A 19,577-nucleotide genomic window follows, 5' to 3' on the forward strand; every position below is an offset into this window, starting at 1 on the left:
AGATTAAACATGATTCAAAGCATTTCTCCAAGAACTTCCTGTTAATAGTGAAGATTTTACAAACAGTGAAAAGTGTTCAGGGACATACAGGCCTCATGAAACAAACGCTGGTTTTATCTGTCAAGAAAACCTAAATCGGTCCTGCTGATGAGGTAGAGATTTTCTTTTCCATCTATTACGATTCCAAAATGTTATCTTTAATCTGTTTCTAGTGCTAAGGAGGCCTGGCTTGACATTTTAGGGATATGAGACGGCTCAGATGGAAGACTGAAGCACAGTGATGTTAGTTCCTTTAATGAGGTTGTCATCTTGCCCGTCGATCAGAGGGTCCCACTGATCAAAGTTCTTCTGTAGCCCTGCAAAACCCAGAAGTGAGATAGTGAGATACTGGGAGTGACTGGCTGATCGTGTGAGCAGTGAGATACTGGGAGTGACTGGCTGATCGTGTGCGTTTCCTTGTTCTTACCGAGGTGGCGTTGCAGGAAGGCTAGTGTTGCTTTGTTGCAGAGGTCTATGGCAATCGCGGGGTCGATCTCTCCATTCAGCTTCATCAGCCTGCCGATCCAGTTGCGCGTCAGGAAGGTGAAGTCTGGGAAGCTCTGGTGGACTGTGCCTCTGATGAAGGAAAGCGTCGCCACAAAGTCAGTGAATGCCGTGTTTCTCACAGGATCAACGAGGCCCAAATTCAGTCCCGTGCATTTTACCTGATAGTGATCATTTTCCGCTGTATGACGGCTGAATCCAGCTTCTTCATGCGGCTGATGTTTCCCGCCCACTGAAACTTCTGTGAGTTGATGAAAAAGATGGGCTGCTTCACCCGGGCAAAGAGCTCATCGTCTAAAGGGAACATCCAGGCGTCCAGCGCTATGCCACACCTACAGGAGAGTTCAGACGGCATAATTCATATGTCGTATCATATTCCTGCTTCTCTGAAATGAGGGAATGCGACAATGGAGGAGACATGACTATACGTTGTAAATCCACATACTTGAATTTGACCTCTTTGCACAGAGCTTCTATCACCGTTGCTCCCCCGAAGGAATGCCCCACCACTGCTATCCTACACAGATCCATGGAGTTCTGTTGGCATGGAGGCGAGAGGAAATGGATGGTGAGTGACGACAACAATGAAAGGTCTACTACCGGTAACTGTTTGAGGATCAGCTTCAGGTTCTGCCATCAGGACACAGGTGATATTCTAGATTTTCCCTCTGGTCACCAAAATGTCATGACACAGCTGATCAAACTGACATGAAAGGCCTCAGGCTGAACCAAAGTGTCTGGATCTCCCCGCATTGACACACTGACGCTGCTGTCTTTACATGCATATTATTTTATTTGTACTTTTAGGACCTTACAAAGTATGTACTGTTGCATGCAGTATGCTTTCAGTTGGGACATACTAGTCATGACATTGCACTTTGAACTTTGACCCTCTTGCTCATATATCCGCTGGGTCGGAATAGAAGAACATCCCGGTACTTTTGGTGTTCTGCATTTGATATACTATGTATTGGGACATACTACATCCTGTCATCCTAAATAGTGTGGTAGTGTGGGTACACAGAGCGAGTGCTGTCCACAAGGTACCTAGCAGCTGGATTCTCACACGGGATCACGTGTAACATTAAACTCATCTTGTCAGGCTTCAAGTAATGCGTTTGTGTTCGGTAAGCCACAGCACGGACCAATCAGAGTCCTGTGAGGAGCTATGGCAGCTATAGGCGTGGTTTGGTTTCAGTGTGTGTGAGACAACACAACTCCTAGCATCAGTTATATCAGAACTGGAGAGTATTGTCATACTCAAGATCATTTACAGACCTTGTGAGCAGTTTCATGGAGGAACTTTATTCCATAAACAATAGTTGAAACAACGATAATAACGAGGTCATGATGTCTGGAAAGAGACACTGCTGTTGAGTTTGTCAAATGGTTATTTTGGAGGTGTCATATAGTCCCGTTATAGTGGAGAGGAGGCAGACATCTCTACAGCTGATCTCTCCAACACCAGGCAACTCACACCGAAACTATCTGGATTGATAGATAGCACTATAGCTAAAATGCTAAATAAGTATTTTTGATTTTGGGATGAACTTTCCCTTTAAGACGATATTTTTTTCATCTTGGGTGTGTTGCACCTGAAATGATTAGATTTCCTGGACACTATATAAATGAAAGCACTTCTACTGTAATAAAGAAAAGTAAAATAACACCTGCTCCAGCTTATAATAACTTGCTGTGAGGCACATATTTCCTCTTCATTTTCATTGTTCTGTCACTAAATCTCTATTGCTGCTGCCTTGTTGAAGGTTTTAATTCCAAAAGAAACTCATGATCTGTGTAAAAGTAGAGCAAAGCTCATGATGAGTTACCTCCAACGTCGTCCAGTCAAACTGTGTTTGCAAAACGTTTTGCACTGAGATCCCCGAGTTGATTTCAATGAGTCTGTCCAGAGCCAGGATGCATTCATCTGCTCTCTGTTTCACCTGCGAGAGACACAAGTGATCCACACAAGTTAGCAGAAAAGCAAAAGCATTCGCTAAATATGACCACAGCATCACATGAATCCAAACTCAGTTTAATAAAGTGCAGTATCTAAAGACAGGATGGAGGAAATGCTGAGATAAAAGTAAAATGTGAGACATACCAGATACAGAATGTAATCGACTGAGGAACAAGGACGTGGTTTCATTTGAGCTGTGCATGAACACCAGTGTCATGCACAGCAGTGGTTACTGAGTTGTGCAATCCAGCCTCATTGTATAAAAGAGGAATAGAGTCTCTTTCATACAGTGACTGCTGACTCACATGAGACGCTGTCATTATGTGGACGAACGTGGCACATGGATGACTCCTCCCAGTACAGTACAGCTTTTATTTTCTAGTAAAGTAACAGCTGCTGACCTGTTTATTTCGGAGGGGGAATTCACTCTCCCCGTGCTGCAGATTCCTGTAGTACATCCACTCTCTCACCAGGTTGTCTGGGGTCGAGGTAGATGTTTTAGGCCCGTTCTTGTTTGCCTTCTCCGACTCCGTCTTCTCACGAAAATAATACGTAGCTGAGGCTGACTGGTCTCTGCGCGGGGAAAAAAATACACACAGTGCTGCAAAATGATACTGTGTCAAAGGCCGAGTACTGAAGAACAATAAGTATATATTACAAATATCACAGTAAATTGAATGTCTTACAGGGAAAGTGTTTTAAAGTGAGGTTGTATGAGGTACTCCTCCATAGTGTTTTACTACTGTAGATGGAGAACCAGCACGGGAGCAAAGCAATGGACTGCTGTGGACGCATTCACCTAAAAGAACCCATATCAGTGTGAGTGTACGCTATATTTACAATATATCCACCTCTTTACCTTGCTGTCAGACTTTCTAACGGGGAACTAAAGCTGTTATCTATGCTCTCTTCAAAGACACAAGACTCCATTCAGAAAAAGTAAATTAAACCTCTCAGAACACGGGAGGTTGTTACTGTTGTCCAGGGTTAGTTTAGACTCACCAAAGTGACTCAGTAACACAAACAAAGTAAGTGATGTAGACCAGCAGCTTCTGTGTTCTGAGAGGTCACATGACAAGGAGTCTTGTGGCTTTGAAGAGAGCACAGAGAACCGCTTCAGATCTGACAGGGAGGTACAGTGGTGAAGATATTCTGAATATAGCGTTCACTCACACTAAAATAGGTCCACAGCAGTACACTGCTTTGCTCCTGTCTGCTTCTACAAACTCCATCTACTGTAGTAATACACTATGGAGAAGTACCTCATACAAGCACATTGAGAACATCACTGCAACTATTGACAACAATTGTCAGTTAGGGCCCCAGAGATTATTCTATGCTTGGTATATTATATTGGGCTTTTAGATCAGGCTCACAATACCTCCTGTTTCAGATCAACATGATGAATCACGTCGTGTGACATATTAGTGATCTCTTCTCCGTTTCTCACACAAACTCATGCGCATGAAATGTAGTTCAGTTGCCAGCTCAAGCGTGAACCTCTTTTTGTCCTTATACAGACTCGCTAATCTTTTGCTGCATCTCAACAGACACGACGTTGGAGGAGAAGTAACATTCTTTGTGACTGTTGTGGAAACAGACAACACCAGCTGATGTGGCAGCGTGACAAAAGCGCCACTGGCTAAGCGGCTGGATTCACCACTGGTCTCCTGTTACAGCCATGAACTATGTCACAACACTGGCACATGCCTTTTCTCTCTCTGTGGCTCCAGCCTTCAACCATCAGCTAAAAATTCAGCGGCATACCACTTCAACCCACATGAGCGACAGACTGACTGTGGCCATTATGTTCTCCTCCATACGGTCCCCTTGTCTCTATACTGAAAAGAAATGTGATGACCTGGTTCGAACTATTGTCTGCACACTTACTCCACTGATTATTGTTGGCTTGGCTCACCAGTCACCACCAACTAGAAGTTCCTCCAACTGACACGTGGCCTCAAATGTTCAGCGGACGTATTGTCAGCCTACAGTTTGAATGTAGCCAAGATTATACACAGCTTACAACATTACATATGTTTGAAGAACTGCTGTCCTCACACCCTGATTTTACTGTGTCAATGAAATAAATCCTGACATGAACATGAAGATTTAGCTAAAAGTATACTTTAAATAAATGAAATACCTGTGTTCCACGGACGCCACAATGAAGCCCTGAGAGGCCAATTCTGCACATATGGCTGAGTACAAAGTCCTATAGGAAACACCAGGGAGAAGTGAGTCACACCATTCACAGCAGCCGATACATGAGCACAACATCCTATTCATAAAGAGTCAATTCTGTGGCAGTCTGATTGTGTCTACCTAAACGCTCCAAGGCCATGGGAGAAGATAACTACAGGACATTTTTCATTGGATCTAAACGGAGCATCCACGAAGGCTGGAATCTTAAAGGAGCCTGGAACAGACAGATGGAAAAACAAGAGCTTTTTAAAGCACAACACCAGTTCAGTAGAAGTTATGGAAATGTCCTAAAGCATTCTGTTGTGTTGTTGATGTCCCCAAATTCCAGGCACTTGCTGGTTCCCATACATTTGTACAGTGTGAACATTAACATGCAGAATTGAAACTTCCCAGAGTTAGTTCATTTATAAACTCTAGTGGACACCATTTCTGCTTTCATTGTTGCTTGGTAATGCGGTTGACAGTGCAGATTGATGTGCAGCAATAAGACAAAAGAAGAAACTACACTGAGCTGATTTAAACACTGTAGAAATGAGGTGAAACCAACGTCTGCTCTGAAGGAGGGAAAAACATGAAAATATTGATATAAAAACACTTGGAAATGTATATTACATTTGTCAAAAAACAGCACACACTTGTTTAAAACACATTTGACATGTTCTTCATACTCCTAATTAGAGTTAAATTACCAAAGAGGTAGTTGAAAATCCTTTCACTCAGAGCCCTGTTGATTTTCAGAAAGTCTGCCAAACCGTTGAAATACTCCACGCACGGCACCCAGTCCGGTTTTTCTGCTTTTTCAGTCTCTTGACAAGGATAGTAGAGTCGGAAGAAGCTGCCCTGTTAAAGAGGCAGACGTAGCAGAGACAGAAACATGCTACTGTCATGTGATCAACCAAGTGTCCCAAATATCTTCTTCACAAATCGTGTACATTTATGTTTGTTGTGTACAGATTTTCTTTCTCATGCTGAACTTTGAAACTCCTTTCCTTGTTGCAAGTGTGACCTATTAATGTTGTGATGGAATGAATCATCAACTTCTTATTGGTGCTGTTTTAATAGTTTGATAGCAGCTATACTAGCTGTGACCGATGACAGTACAGGACATGCTCAGATAAACTGCTCACAGAGAACAGTGGCTTTAACTAATGCTGAAATTCAGTAGTATGCTCGTTGCATATCTCAATAAAAAGTGACACATTTACACACGTGTGGTTGTGCTTTTACCTGAGCAGTGTGGTCCATCATGAAGTCGGTGCAGCCCACAGCATTGGGGCCCTTGCCGGGAGGGATCCCGAGATTGCAGGTATTCCCCATGGCGAAGAAACCGAGCGCGTACCTCCTCTGCTCTGTCAGGTGAAGACAACATATTCAGCTACAGCAAGCAATGCCGATGACCTGTAAGTCATGACTCATGGTAGCGATAGCATGACTTGACAAAAAGCACTGAGACTACTTTACTAAATACAAGAACAGTATCAAAATGTCTTGTTTTTCTTCCCCTGTTACTGTATGATAGATTGCACAGTGTATTGTAATTACACTTGTATATGCGGTTATCTTCTGTTTTTTGACTGCTTATTGCATTTGAGTGAGCAAGAACAATAACTAACGTTAAATTCACCAGATATAACTGAGCGCGTGCCAAAGTTCACTTAAATGTAACAGTAATACGCAACATTTCAGCTGGTTTCCACTGAGTATAGCTGTTGAGTAGCGGTTACCTGTCCTTGATCACTCGTATATCCTCTTGCCTAATAACTGTACAAGTCCTCCATGACGTAACATCGACCACGGTAGTTTCAAAAGCGAGATTTACCTCGGTTTCTTCTGGTTAGCTGTTAGCGACAAAAACACACTAATATAACGTTAACTGTTTCACAAAAAAACGAGACCTACCAGAGATACAGAAGTAGCCGGGTGCCAATGTTACTACATCAGTTTCGCAACATTATTACGTAACTATTTTTTTGTCTCTCGAGATACACCCACGGGTACGAGTCACTAGGGAGTGGTTTGACCTGACAGCTGGTTAGTGTTAGCCATATTTGTTAGCGAGCCACTACTAGCATGGAAGGGAGCTAAACCAGAGCAGTGAATGGAATGTGTTCCTTCTTATGGTTTGTTCACTGCACCGCACGGAGCAGTCGCCCCGCCTCTGGCTGCCTAAAAACATCCTCCAATGTAAAATGTAACACAATGTCATTTAACCTCCCCAGATACCAAAATAGGCGAAGGGCTGGGCACCAAGCTCATGGTCCTCATAATCACAATATAGGCTTACGCTGGGACACTGTCCTGCAGTGTCCCAGGTAAAACGGGGTAACCTCGTCTATATATGGCTCTGGTTAGAGCCCGTGAATCTGATTGACAACCCTGCAGTCTCGGCACGTGCGTTTGTTGACAACAATTATCTTGTATTGACGGTTTTTCGTTACTATTTTGTAATAAGTAGTGCTTTTTTCAGGGCAGTTACAAATAAACAAAAACGTGCTGTTTTGTTCGGTATTTCGCGCATATTGTCCTGCTGTGGCTTGAGAAACACTCCGCCCCCGTAGAGGGCAGTAGAGGGCGAAAGTCCCAGAAACAAAGCGAGCGGAGTCTGTAGAAGGATGCCGTGTTAGCGAAGCCAACTAGCGTTAATTATATCCAACGTTCATTTATCAGAGTTAAACATGAAATTGGTGAGTTACCCGACTGTTAGCATAATCAAAGTAGCAAATTCAACCCCAGTTGACGGTAAAAATGCGTTACTAAATCATTTAGTATACCTTAAGTTAAAGCTACTCTGTTAGCGTAGCAGCTAACGTCAATAGCCCTGTGTGCTCCCGTCTCGTTAACTGTGGCTAACGTTAATCAGGCAGCCAACAGCTACGCTATGTAAACTATTGAACGTATGCAGTCCATAGTGATAGTAAATTACTGACTCAGCTGGTTGACTTGATGCTGATGAATGGAGCATTTAGTTCTTATAATGAATCAACATTACATCTGTGTGTGTGAACTACAGACTCTCCAACGTGACATGGACTAAATGTGATGTCCTGTCTACCCTGTATCTGTCATGTATTGTGTTGTTATGTACACGTGCGTCTCTTAATCGCTCTCCTTCCTTCTCTCAGTATTGTCTGTCTGGTCATCCTACACTGCCTTGCAATGTCCTCAAATTCAAATCCACCACCATCATGCTGGACTGTGGACTGGACACCACCTCTGTCCTCAACTTCCTGCCCCTTCCTCTGGTGCACAGGTGAGTGAATGGCGTCAGCAGCAGTGGCTTCATTTAGTTATTCATTCATTCATTCATTCATGTATGGGTGGTAGTCCTGAATTTTTCATTTTTTGTTCTTATTCAGCCCAAGACTCTCCAAGCTACCTAGTTGGGTCTCTAAGGATGGAACAATAAACTTGGAGAAGGTATGACATTCTGTTTCTGTTGTATTTAATTCACTTAACTTCAACCTGTGTTTGATTGTTGCTTTTTGAGATTACATGAAGTTGTTTCTGTCTCTATAAAGTGTAAATACATCAGGATGCGTCTGTGATGAAGGGCTACAACAGTAAACAAACCTTTCCTTTCCATCTTTCCAGGAGCTGAAGGAGTGTGCAGGAAGAGTGTTTGTGGACTCACAGCCAGAGTTCTGTCTCCCTGAGGTAGTAAACCCAGCCGACACACACACACACACACACACACAGTATATTTAGAAAATGTCCATTTATTTTGTATTACTTAAGGAATCAGTGCATTACTTCAAATGAATGATTTGGCTGCAGGAAAGTATAATGCAAGCATGCCTAGGACAGACTGTATGACTAGAATAATGTACCAGCTCAAACTTTCCATTCACAGTTGTTAATATTATCATTACTTCCTAAGGCCAGTTATTCAGATTCAAGTTACAGTACATGCTGTACATAGTATGACAATACATATTTGGTCTAAATAAACTTTTTTTCCCATTTAAATTGGCCACAGAGAGAACTCCTGGATCTATCTACCGTTGATGTCATCCTGGTCTCCAACTACCACTGTATGATGGCCCTGCCTTACATCACTGAACACACAGGCTTCACTGGGACAGTGTATGCCACTGAACCCACCCTGCAGATTGGCAGGTGAGGAGATACAAGGGAATGTCACCATATTGTTTTTATGTTCATTCAAAGGGAAAATTATTTCAACCGTTTTTCCTCATTTCAATCATTGTTTGAAAAAAAAAAAAACCGAAACAAAAACAGAGATTGGCTGTGGTTTCTCATGTTTAAGAAATGCATATCATTGCTGTTGGTTTCCTCAGGCTGTTGATGGAGGAGCTGGTGAACTTCATGGAGAGAGTTCCTAAAGCCCATTCTGCCACCTGCTGGAAAACCAAGGAAATACAAAGGCAAGAAAACTGTTGAGAAAAACATACAAACTTTGTCGTCTTTTTCTCTGGATATTTGTAGAAAATATTTATTTGTAAAAAAAATAACATTGGAAAATATTGTTTATCTTAAGATTTTAAAATGTAACATCTCATCCTATCTTTGACCTCTAACGTGTCAGTGTCTCTGTCTCTTATATTATCATTACTGTATGATGTTAGGATGCTCCCTGGGCCGCTGAAGGATGCAGTAGACGTGTGGGCGTGGAAACGAAGCTACAGCATTCAGGAGGTCAACTCTGCCCTCAGCAAAGTGCAGCTTGTGGGTTATTCACAGAAAGTGGTAAGAACCTCTTTTCTCCTACACTGTCTGCACAGTGCAGATGTAATGCTTAGTACACACCCAAAGCTCTAAGATTAAAGGGAAAAGAGTGGATGTTTTCATTTGATCAGAAAGAGTGTTTATGTTTGTCTCATGCGGGACCTTCCTCATGCTGTAAATGCAGGATTGTTAGTATTGTAGTGTGAGAGGGTCCTGCCCAACAGAAAGAAAGGCAGGATCGCACCTAACACGGTGTGTAGTCCGACCTCCGGGGATTAGTGTCCCTCTGGATGAGTCGGAAGTGTACCTTCGGCCTTTTATCTCACCCCGTAGCTGAGTCGTTAGGATTTCGGAATTATTGTCTTTCTGAGAGCCTTGTACGGCTACGCCCTAGGCGCTCTCAGTAGGATGTAACCCTAACACCCCGTATGAGTAGTTACGTAGAACGTCTGTAAATACTGCCTATTTTAGTTTTCTCACCGTTTTTGATTAACACTGCCAAGTCTTCACCCAGGGAACTCACCTTAAGCTCCTCTGGTAGAGTCAGTCTTCACATCTGTTTCACACGTTTCCAGGACAGGGGAAGAGGGGTAACTTACTCTAAAAACCAGAGCCTTCAGTTTGAGTCCCAGTCGCTTACTAATGGTAAGGCTGTGTTTTTATTAAAGTTTTCTCAAAGCAGTTCTATAAAACAATTTCAACTCAAGGAAAGTCTATGTGGTGCAAAATATATCAGTCACTGTAAGCTGTCTTCTGATAGCAGAAACGTCTCACAGGGTCTTCTATAAAAGAAGGGCAGTCTAGTCTCTAAACTGGGAAAAAGCAGCTCTCCTTCTGAAGGTCTACCAGTCACCCCAAGGGGTGACGAGTCCAGTCACCCTTGAGGGTGAAGAGTCCAGTCACCCCTGAGGGTGAAACCTCTTTGCTCTGTTTCACTGCTGCGTCACTCACACATGAGTCATCCTGGATGTTTAACCGGTTTGATCCTGTTTGAACAGGATGAATTATATAAGGCTTGAGTGACTTTTTTACATAAAAAGTTATAAAAAGTGTAAACAAGTTATATGTTGTAATGGTTATAAAAAGTGTAAACAAGTTATATGTTGTAATGGTTATACTTTTATGCTTTCATATTTTTCTACAATATCTTAGTAGTATGCTTCCACATACTACTAAGATACCTGTATCTGTCCTCTTTCTGCTTTTCTATATTTTGTGCTCTCACAGTGACGACTTCTCTCTGTCTCCAGGAGTTGTTTGGAGCGGTCCAGGTCTCCCCCTTAAGCTCTGGTTACTCATTGGGGAGCTCCAACTGGATCATCCAGTCTCACCATGAGAAGGTTTCCTATGTGTCGGGCTCGTCCCTCCTCACCACACATCCACAGGTAGGTCCAACAGACCCAGCAGTACACACGAGGCCTGAGATGAACCTGCAATGGTTAAGAATGTGATGCGTCCGTCCGTCCCATTCTGGTGAACGCGATATCTCAAGAACGCTGGGAGGTGAAGGGATGACATTTTGGACAGACATGAATGCATTTTGACTAGTTGGCGGAGGCATGCAACCATGAGGCAGTAATTCTAGTGCCCCCCCCCCCCCCGCCACCCCCCCGCGAGCAAATGTTTGAGACAAATAGGGGAAAACAAACTAACTCGTTCTTTAATAAACTCACTTGAACTCCTTCTCTTCTGCCAGCCGATGGACCAAAGCTCCCTCAAGAACTGTGATGTTCTGATCCTGACGGGCCTCACCCAGATGCCCACCGCCAACCCAGACGGCATGCTGGGAGAATTCTGCAGCAACCTCGGTAGGTACCGGATGATTTAAATGTATGTTGTATTAACGTTTCAAAATGTAAATGAAATGAGTACATGTAGAATATGTAAGTAAATCATATTCGTGTTTATTATTCATCTCTGCCTGTAGCCATGACGATTCGAGCAGGAGGCAACGTGCTGGTGCCATGCTACTCGTCGGGGGTGATCTATGACCTGCTGGAGTGTCTGTACCAGTTCATCGACAGCGCCAACCTGGGGACCACGCCCTTCTACTTCATCTCACCCGTCGCCAACAGCTCGCTGGAGTTCTCTCAGATCTTCGCTGAGTGGTGAGGAGCTGTTTGTTGAAACGGTCCTAGAAATCTGTTGTTGTCCAGAACCTAGAAGGAAACCAGCAATGAGAGAGAAGGAAATGATACAGATATGGTGATGGGTGAAGATAAAACCAACATACAGCAACAGATGTTGTGTATGTCCAAGCTGGCTTCTTGTTTTCTATCAGAATACGTGTAAAAAAAAACATCCATTCATTTGTCACTGGATGCATTTTGTTTGCTTCAGTTTACTCAGTTATCATTCAAAAAAATTCCAGTACCAATAGCTCTTAAAGTGATACAGATACCAATAGAGAACTTCATTTGATACACGACATGTGAATGGAAGCCTTCAGTTGTGTAAAATGCAACGACCACCGTATTTATTTCATCAGAGCCCACAGGCGTTGAGTAGATCCGATACGTTCCAATGATTTGGTGGCATCGCAGCTCACTGAACGGCCAACTCCATCATCACCGTGCAGGACTTCCCCATACCACAGACTGCAGCGGTTGTAGCTGCTGCAAAGTGGGCCAATCACACGTCACATTAAATCAGAGGCGCTTGCACTGGAGGAGAGCAAAACCGTCTTTTTTTTTTCTTTTTCTTTATCTGGGTACAAATATTGTATCCTTTGACTGGAGAAGTCTCACAGCTACTTTGTATTGTCATTTCTGTGAAACAGCTGTTTTCAAAGTCAGAACGAGCTGTAAACCAAGCTTATTAATTGTAGTGCTGATTGGCGGTGGCTGTGGAGAGTTGCGGTCACCTGATACCGCGGTGCTTGTTCTCAGACACCGTTTGATTGTTCTCTGGGATCATTCTGGGATATTCTGATTTGATTTATGTTTTTTCCCCCTTTTTTAGGCTCTGCCACAACAAGCAATCAAAGGTGTATCTTCCAGAGCCTCCATTCCCTCATGCAGAGGTGAGTCCTGTTGCTGCTGCGTCTCCGCCCAGTGAAGAACAATGCTGCGTTTCAAAGAAAGAGGATAGTTGGAAATGCTGTTTTCTGCTAGCAAATGACAACTGAAGTGACACTGCAAACCAGTAAAAGCTCTGAGAGTTATCTGACATCCGAGAACAAGTGCACGGTGTTTACCTTAGCGAGACTCTTTGAATCACTGGTAAAAGAGGGCACCGTTATTACAATATGCATTTCATTAAATACACATCCAACAAACAACACTTTATTTTGGGCACTGTCAGTGTATGCAGCAGCAGAAGAGGGTCATTTGGTCCTCACAGCACAGATGGCCATGGTCCCATTCAAAGTGTTGAAGAAGAAGCTTGCTTCATGTACTGCTGTCTCACAATACAACTCCTGTGTTTTTGTCTCAGTTGATCCAAACCAACAAGCTGAAGCACTACTCCAGTATTCACGGAGACTTCAGCAGTGAGTTCCGTCAGCCGTGTGTGGTGTTCACCGGTCACCCCTCTCTGCGCTTCGGGGACGTGGTTCACTTCATGGAGCTGTGGGGCAAATCCAGCCTGAACACCATCATCTTTACTGGTAACTACGACTGTATTCACAAGACGTGACGTGAACGCTACTCTCGTGGAAGCCTCTGTGACTTTTCTTTCTTCCCACCAGAGCCAGACTTCTCTTACCTGGATGCTTTGGCTCCCTACCAGCCTCTGGCCATGAAGTGTGTTTACTGTCCCATCGACACACGGCTCAACTTCCACCAAGTATCAAAGCTGCTCAAGGAGGTCCAGGTACGGTCAACACTACCGTCATGTAGTGCCTCAACGATGACATTAATCTGCAACTATTTGTAATGAATCTGATTCCAGCTGTTTTAAATGTGAATACTTTGTCTTTTCTTCACTCATATATGACAGTAGAGTGAATATATTTGAGTTGAGGACAAAGCAAAATATTTGAGGAGTCATTTCGGACTTTGGGAAACAGTTTTCACCATATTCCTGACATTTTATGGCCCAAACAACTAATCGACAGATTAATCGGCAATGAAAATAATCGTTAGTTGCAGCCCTATTGTCATTGTACCAACCCTCTAATAGATGTGGTGAATGTACTGTTAGCACTTCCCTTTACCAATTCCAGTGGCTTGTAAGAGAAATAAGCAAAGGTAAGCAGTAACTGGATTGCAACCTACATGAACAGAGTTTATTTAAGGTGAGGTGGAAGAAAGATATCATGATTGTCCATCTCAGAAATGGCTGCCTCATGTTTTATTACATGCAACAAGCAAATAATCATGGAGTCAGTAGAAGTCCTGTGGGAGAAACGGGAGGATGGAAACAATTTCACGAGCTACAAGGCACAAACAAGATAACGACACACTGCAGTCCTGGAAGAGTTTCAGTTGACCCTGTTGTTGTTCTTGTTGGATGTGATGTGTAAACCTTTTAAATGGAGTTAATGCTTCTATTTGTTTCACATGCTTCAGTTTGTCCCGCATCATATTATACATAGGGAAAGATATCAAACTTTAGTGATTATCAAATCAAGCAGAACTCTTCCCTTAAACAGTTGTGCTGCTCTTGACCTTAAACGTCTGTGAATAGGTGCAGCAGGTTAAGATTAAAGCTCCGATATACTTGGTGGCTTTCATGAGATTGTTTTATTTAGTTATGCTAGAACTTAGGCTATTATTAGCATGCTTGCTCAAGTACAAGCTCACAGAGCTGCTTGTTCTTCAGTACACAGCATCTGATTGTGTCTCCTGAGGAAGTAGCGATGGAGTTTATTTTATTTAGCTGCTTGGATGTCTCCTGTCCTGCAGCCCCTCCATGTGGTGTGTCCAGAGCAGTACACCCAGCCTCCTCTGACCCAGTCCCACCGCTCTGATCTGATGCTGGAGCTGCAGCCCCCTCCGATGCCCTACAGACGCTGTTCTGTGCTCAACCTGCCCTTCAGACGCCGCTATGAACGGGTCTACATCCTGCCTGAGGTCAGAGCAGGAGCTCCCACAGTGGGCATGAATATAGTCTACTTAAACCTGTCCGCTTAAAGGGACCCAAATAGACAATGTTGAATACAAGATCAAATCCGTGCCTTTGGAAACAGGGGGTGATTGCATATTTTGAATTCTCTCATGTGTTGGTAAGAGACGATGTCATATAGTGTATACAGACTTGTCTGAATTATAGATTGAGCTACATTATAGAAATATTTCACATCCTGTCAGAGCACAGGTGGCTAGTTTTCAAGTGTAAAATTCTGATTCCTCAATTCCAGCTGGCCAACTCCCTGGTTCCCTCTGAGATTAAACCCGGCGTTTCCCTGGCAACTGTGTCTGCAGTGTTGCACTCCAAGGACAACAAACACACGCTACAAGTGAGTCATGTGAATATGTGTCACAAAACAGGTAGATTCATGTGTAAATATGGACAACATTGCTTCACAGGAGCAATAATTTAAGTTTTTTTTCCACTCCTGTGTTGCCAGTCGGTGCCCAAACCCCCTCCAGCACCCCCCAGCAAGAAGAGGAAACGGGTCCTGGAGGAGCCTCCAGTCCTGCTGGCCCCCAAACCCCTGCTGAGTGGAGCTGTGCCCCTGGAAGCTTTCCTGGCCACATTGCAAAAGGTGTGAAATCTGCAGACATCTGTGGAAACCTCATTTGTTTTTATAGCAGCCAGCTGTTACAGTTTTTGTCCTACAAAATAAATTGCTGCTCATTGCTGTCTTTAGTGTTCCCAAAGGAGAAGATTGCAGCCAAGAGTCTCCTCACATATGACATTAAAGTCTCCTCACGCATAACATTGGGATTAACAGTGTTTTTATAGCAGAGGCCAGGGATTTAACCCCAGCAGATTCAAATGCATCTATAAATTACCAAGCACTAGTAGGGGCAAGTTCTCCTCTTTTAGCAGAAAATAACACTTTCTGTGTGATACAACTATTACATTGACTCAAGCCTTTTTGTGCAATATTTTTGTATTTATTGCTGAATGACATGGAGAAAAAACCCTCTTTAAAAGCTGTGGGTGACTAAAGGTAATAACAGAGTGAGGCGGTTAACTATGGAAGCTCCAATGACAACACATCTGTCAGTGACGGACAGGTAGAACTTTGCTAGGGCCACGCCCCCTCACATCACCACATCCGACGGACCCCTAACAAATGTCTATGCAAGAAAGGAAGTGATGGTGAAACACTTACTTTAAGTAACCCAAATGTCTTTGTCTGTTGTTTGGGCTTTTACTATAGGATATATAGATCACTCCAGGACTGCATACATTTCCCTAAACTCATAGTGTAGAGCCAGTCATTAATTATCACAGGGAGCTTGGCAGGTTTGCAGGTGAGCCCCGAGGCATCCAGCCTGTAAAACCTCACAAAAGTGTGAGGCGTAGCCCAGCTCGCTGCAGCACAGATATCCTGCACTAAGTGGCCAATGGCCTGGAGGGAGCGGCCCCCCTCAGAGGAGCGTGAGCTCCCCCTGTTGGGATTATGGTGCCATGACATTGTTTTGTTTGTTTTAGGGGGAGCATTTCGCCCTCAGCCTGGCTGCGAATATGCAAACTTTATTTCTTTGTTTTTTGAACTGGGTGGAAGCGAGGACTTGTGAGGAGTCGGTCGACTGTGCTAATGTGAGGGGGCGTGGCCCTAGCACAGTTCGACCTGTCTGCCACTGACAGGCGTGAAGTGATTGGAGCTTCCATAGTGAAACTCTGAAGGATGCTAGAAAAAGAAGTTGATTGTGAATTTATCTCCTCCTCCTCCCTGCAGCACGGTATCACAGAGGTCAAAGTGGAGGAGACGGCGGACGGACACATTCTGCACCTGCAGGCAGAGGACACGCTGATTCAGCTGGAGGAGGACGGGACACACATCGTCTGTGACAACAACGAGCCGCTGCGGACCACGCTGAGAGATCTGGTGCTCCGCTTCCTGCAGAAACTCTGACCCTCAGCCTCCTCATGCGTCACTCGGGTTCAGTGTTTCTGCTCTTTGGGACTGTGGATAGAAGAAAGCAGTGATGGAGGAGGAGGACGTGGTCTGTCCCCACCTCAGTAACTGCAACTGTTACAGTACTTTCACTGTAAATTCCAGTTATATTTTGTAAAATAGTATTTTGTATTAAAAGTTTTTTTTCCAAGAGATCGCTTTTCCATCACTGCTACTTCTCCATTCAGGGAACTGTAGTAAAGTAAACCACAACAGTGAAGATGCCAGTGGCGGGCCGTGCATTTTATACCTGGGCCTTCACTGTTGCCCTGCAGCTGAAATACCACCTTATAACCACATGATGGCGCCAGAGTTATTTGTTTCTAAGGCTGTAACTATGTACGTATTAAATGTACGTACCTATGTATGTAACGTTCGGTACAAGACTTACAATACGTTTGAATAGTACTAGAGCATCTGGAAAATGCAGAAGCTTATATTCAGGATTCTGCACTCATGGAGGACAGTGGTTCTCAGCTGGTCCGCTGTGGGACCCACCATCATTCCTTAATGACAAGAGATTATCATAGGATTTTACTTTCACAACTTGAGCATTGTATGTACTAGTGATGTGTCGGTCGCGAACGAAACGGCTCTTTTTTATTTATTTATTTTTTATTTTATTTCTCTCTCTCTCTCTCTCTCTCTCTCTCTCTCTCTCTCTCTCTCTCTCTCTCTCTCTCTCTCTCTCTCTCTCTCTCTCTCTCTCTCTCTCTCTCTCTCTCTCTCTCTCTCTCTCTCTCTCTCTCTCTCTCTCTCTCTCTCTCTCTCTCTCTCTCTCTCTCTCTCTCTCCGCATTTGATTGGTCAATATGTGTGGTGTCGTCTCTGTACCTGCGCTGAGCAGAGGGGGGAGGGGCGGGAGTTACACACACAGCAAGCACACGAACAGGAGGGAGGGAGACGAGTCACGAGAGAGAAACGGACTGGAAAGGTAAAAAAAAAGTTGAGAAAATGAGTGTCAACAGGAAACGCAGCAAAATCTGGACACATTTCAATTACATTGACCAAACTAAGGCAGAATGTAGAGTCTGCAAGACTAAAATCTCATATCGAGCTGGCTCCACAAACAACCTGCACAGGCACATGAGAACTGTTCATCCATCAGTGCAATTGGAAGAAAAAAGACAAGCAAGTGAACCTGATATTAATGAAGGTGCCAGTATGTCTACTGCAACTGTTGCTGCAACTGCAGTGTCTACAGCATCGTCCAGTACACCACCACAACCACCTAAAAGTACAACCCAGAGCTCTATGAGCCAATTTTTGCAAAAGTCTATGACCGCAGCAAGACAGAAGACAATTGATGAAGAACTGGCCAAAATGATTGCATGTGATTTCCAAACAATTTCAGTTGTGGATGACAAAGGATTCAGAAGGTTTATTCATGCACTCAATCCAATGTATGCAATTCCAAGTATGAAAACACTCTCCCAAGGAATCATCCCAGGCCTGTATGACAGAGGCCTGGGATGTATGTTTCACTTTAAATTTGTTAAGTATTAAAAAGCTAAAAGTTTAAAATAGTTAAAAGTTAGTTAAATTCATTTGTAAATAGTTAAACATTTTTTTTTTTTATCACTCTGTAGAGTGTATAAAAAGTGCATTTATATAATAAACATTTGATATAGTGCATGTTTTTTTTACATTAGTAATTCATATTGCGCATCATTTTACATTATTGTTGGTAATAAATTAATTTAAGCACCAAAAAATCTGAAGAGCCATTTGGGAGCCGAAAGAGCCGGCTCTTTTTAGTGAGCCGAGCCAAAAGAGCCGGTTCTCTAAAAAGAGCCGGAATTCCCATCACTAGTACGTACTGCTCTGCAGTGTCTTTCCTCGTCTCAGTCCTCTGTGTCATGGTGCATCTCACTCAGTCAGAATGCCCATATTTGATTGGCTGAGCTGCATCACGTAATGTGATTCACTACCCGACAGCCTCTGCTGTTAAATTTCGTTTCACGATAGTCACGTGCTCGCCCACTGACCAATCACAGCACACTCTGTACATCGCGGCAGAGCGGACACTGAGCGGCATGTAATGCTGACGTCATTATAGGCCGGCGAGCATGTCAAAGAATACGCCCAACATGTCAAACTAAAGATCTGATTGGTTGAACACTATGACAATCAACAATATCGTCCCCATTTACTTTAATCTGCACTGGATTCACCTGAGACTCTGCAGGCCTCGGGCCTCTGTTCTTACCTAGAGACACAGAGGTGAGATCTGATTGGATAAAAGCTCTACTTAAAACAAGCTGCACTGGAAGCAGAGCAACTGAGGAAGACAGTAGCTGTGCAATGAGAACATAAGATAATGGGAAAAATAATTTTATAAATTATAATACATGTACCGGTAGTGTATTTAAGAAAAATTATTAAATTATAAAATAGACATAACTTTGTGATTCTGTTTAGGCCAGCAAAGAAGGCCTTGCAGGCCCTGACGGCCTACCACTGGAAGATACAGAGATGGGTCGTGAGCTTGGGTTTCCTCTGGGTAATATCAAAATGTCATTTGCATCAACTTATCCAACATTTAAATAAGTTAAATGGCATTTGTAATCCCTACATTACATTCAGATCTTGTTTGTTTGTGCTCAACTCGTCAGCTGAAGAGGTTGCAAGTTTCCAGATGTGAGGACGCTCTCTCTACAGCTCTGAATATAAGAAGGTAGGGAGATACAACTTTAACAAGGAACGAGACGTTCTCAGCTCTGCCTGAATGAAATGCTCTGAGGTTTACCTTGTAGAGAGAACTGCTCTATCCTGTGCACCTCTATTGAAACAGCCATGATGGGCCTTTTACTACAGAGGACATTTTGACATTTCACAGTACAAAAGCACAGGTTCAAACAACAAAATGAAGGATAGCTGGGTTCCATTTTCGCTGCTTCATTTAACCTTCCTCCTGTGTTAGCTTTCTGTTACCATCTCTTATGTTAACGGGTCGGTTTTGACCCGTGTCTTAAATCAGCTGTAAAATACACTAAAAACAATTATCTATCATCCAATTTGTTTCTCATCTCTTGGTTACCTTGTTAGGCTTCCTTATCCATGAAAATATTGGTTTTAATATTTTTGGTGTGGGCCTCTGGGCCTTTTCTTTGTCAGTATACCCCTCGATTTCAATTTAAAAAATGGTAAAATGAACCTCGAGAATCAT

General features: G+C 43.3%; 2 protein-coding genes across 7 annotated transcripts in view; one reads left to right on the forward strand and one right to left on the reverse strand.

The window, feature by feature from the left end:
• Nucleotides 1-6,764, reverse strand: part of pla2g7 (phospholipase A2, group VII (platelet-activating factor acetylhydrolase, plasma)) — a 7,159-nt gene extending 395 nt beyond the window's left edge. Inside the window, exons 1-11 of one of the 5 annotated variants that reach the window (XM_076083778.1) lie at nt 6,608-6,764; nt 5,936-6,057; nt 5,398-5,548; nt 4,829-4,922; nt 4,650-4,718; nt 2,905-3,076; nt 2,373-2,486; nt 989-1,080; nt 705-875; nt 416-615; nt 1-378 (exon numbers count right to left, since the gene is read on the reverse strand). The exon at nt 1-378 is cut by the window's left edge and continues 395 nt beyond it. In XM_076083778.1, the coding sequence (XP_075939893.1) occupies nt 338-378; nt 416-615; nt 705-875; nt 989-1,080; nt 2,373-2,486; nt 2,905-3,076; nt 4,650-4,718; nt 4,829-4,922; nt 5,398-5,548; nt 5,936-6,025 (1,194 nt within the window). In that variant the 5' untranslated portion in view covers nt 6,026-6,057; nt 6,608-6,764 and the 3' untranslated portion in view covers nt 1-337. The other 4 variants (XM_076083774.1, XM_076083776.1, XM_076083777.1 and 1 more) reach the window with 4 other exon arrangements.
• On the forward strand, nt 6,090-16,562 carry ints9 (integrator complex subunit 9). Of its 2 annotated transcripts, none has more exons than XM_076083773.1 (17): nt 6,090-6,108; nt 7,831-7,958; nt 8,065-8,125; nt 8,300-8,362; nt 8,685-8,824; nt 9,007-9,093; nt 9,295-9,415; nt 10,645-10,779; nt 11,091-11,202; nt 11,322-11,502; nt 12,356-12,416; nt 12,830-13,001; nt 13,083-13,207; nt 14,242-14,409; nt 14,697-14,795; nt 14,907-15,044; nt 16,191-16,562. In XM_076083773.1, exons 2-17 carry the CDS (start codon nt 7,894-7,896, stop codon nt 16,365-16,367), a joined length of 1,905 nt encoding a protein of 634 aa, XP_075939888.1. In that variant the 5' UTR covers nt 6,090-6,108; nt 7,831-7,893; the 3' UTR covers nt 16,368-16,562. The 2 variants fall into 2 exon arrangements, with proteins under 2 accessions (XP_075939888.1, XP_075939887.1); XM_076083772.1 differs by lacking the exon at nt 6,090-6,108 and adding an exon at nt 7,270-7,392.
• The last annotated feature ends 3,015 nt before the right edge of the window (nt 16,563-19,577 follow it).

Source organism: Anarhichas minor, unplaced genomic scaffold (assembly GCF_050575085.1).
Source record: "Anarhichas minor isolate MPS153535 unplaced genomic scaffold, ASM5057508v1 ptg000136l, whole genome shotgun sequence".
In the NCBI taxonomy this organism is placed as follows: Eukaryota; Metazoa; Chordata; class Actinopteri; order Perciformes; family Anarhichadidae; genus Anarhichas; species Anarhichas minor.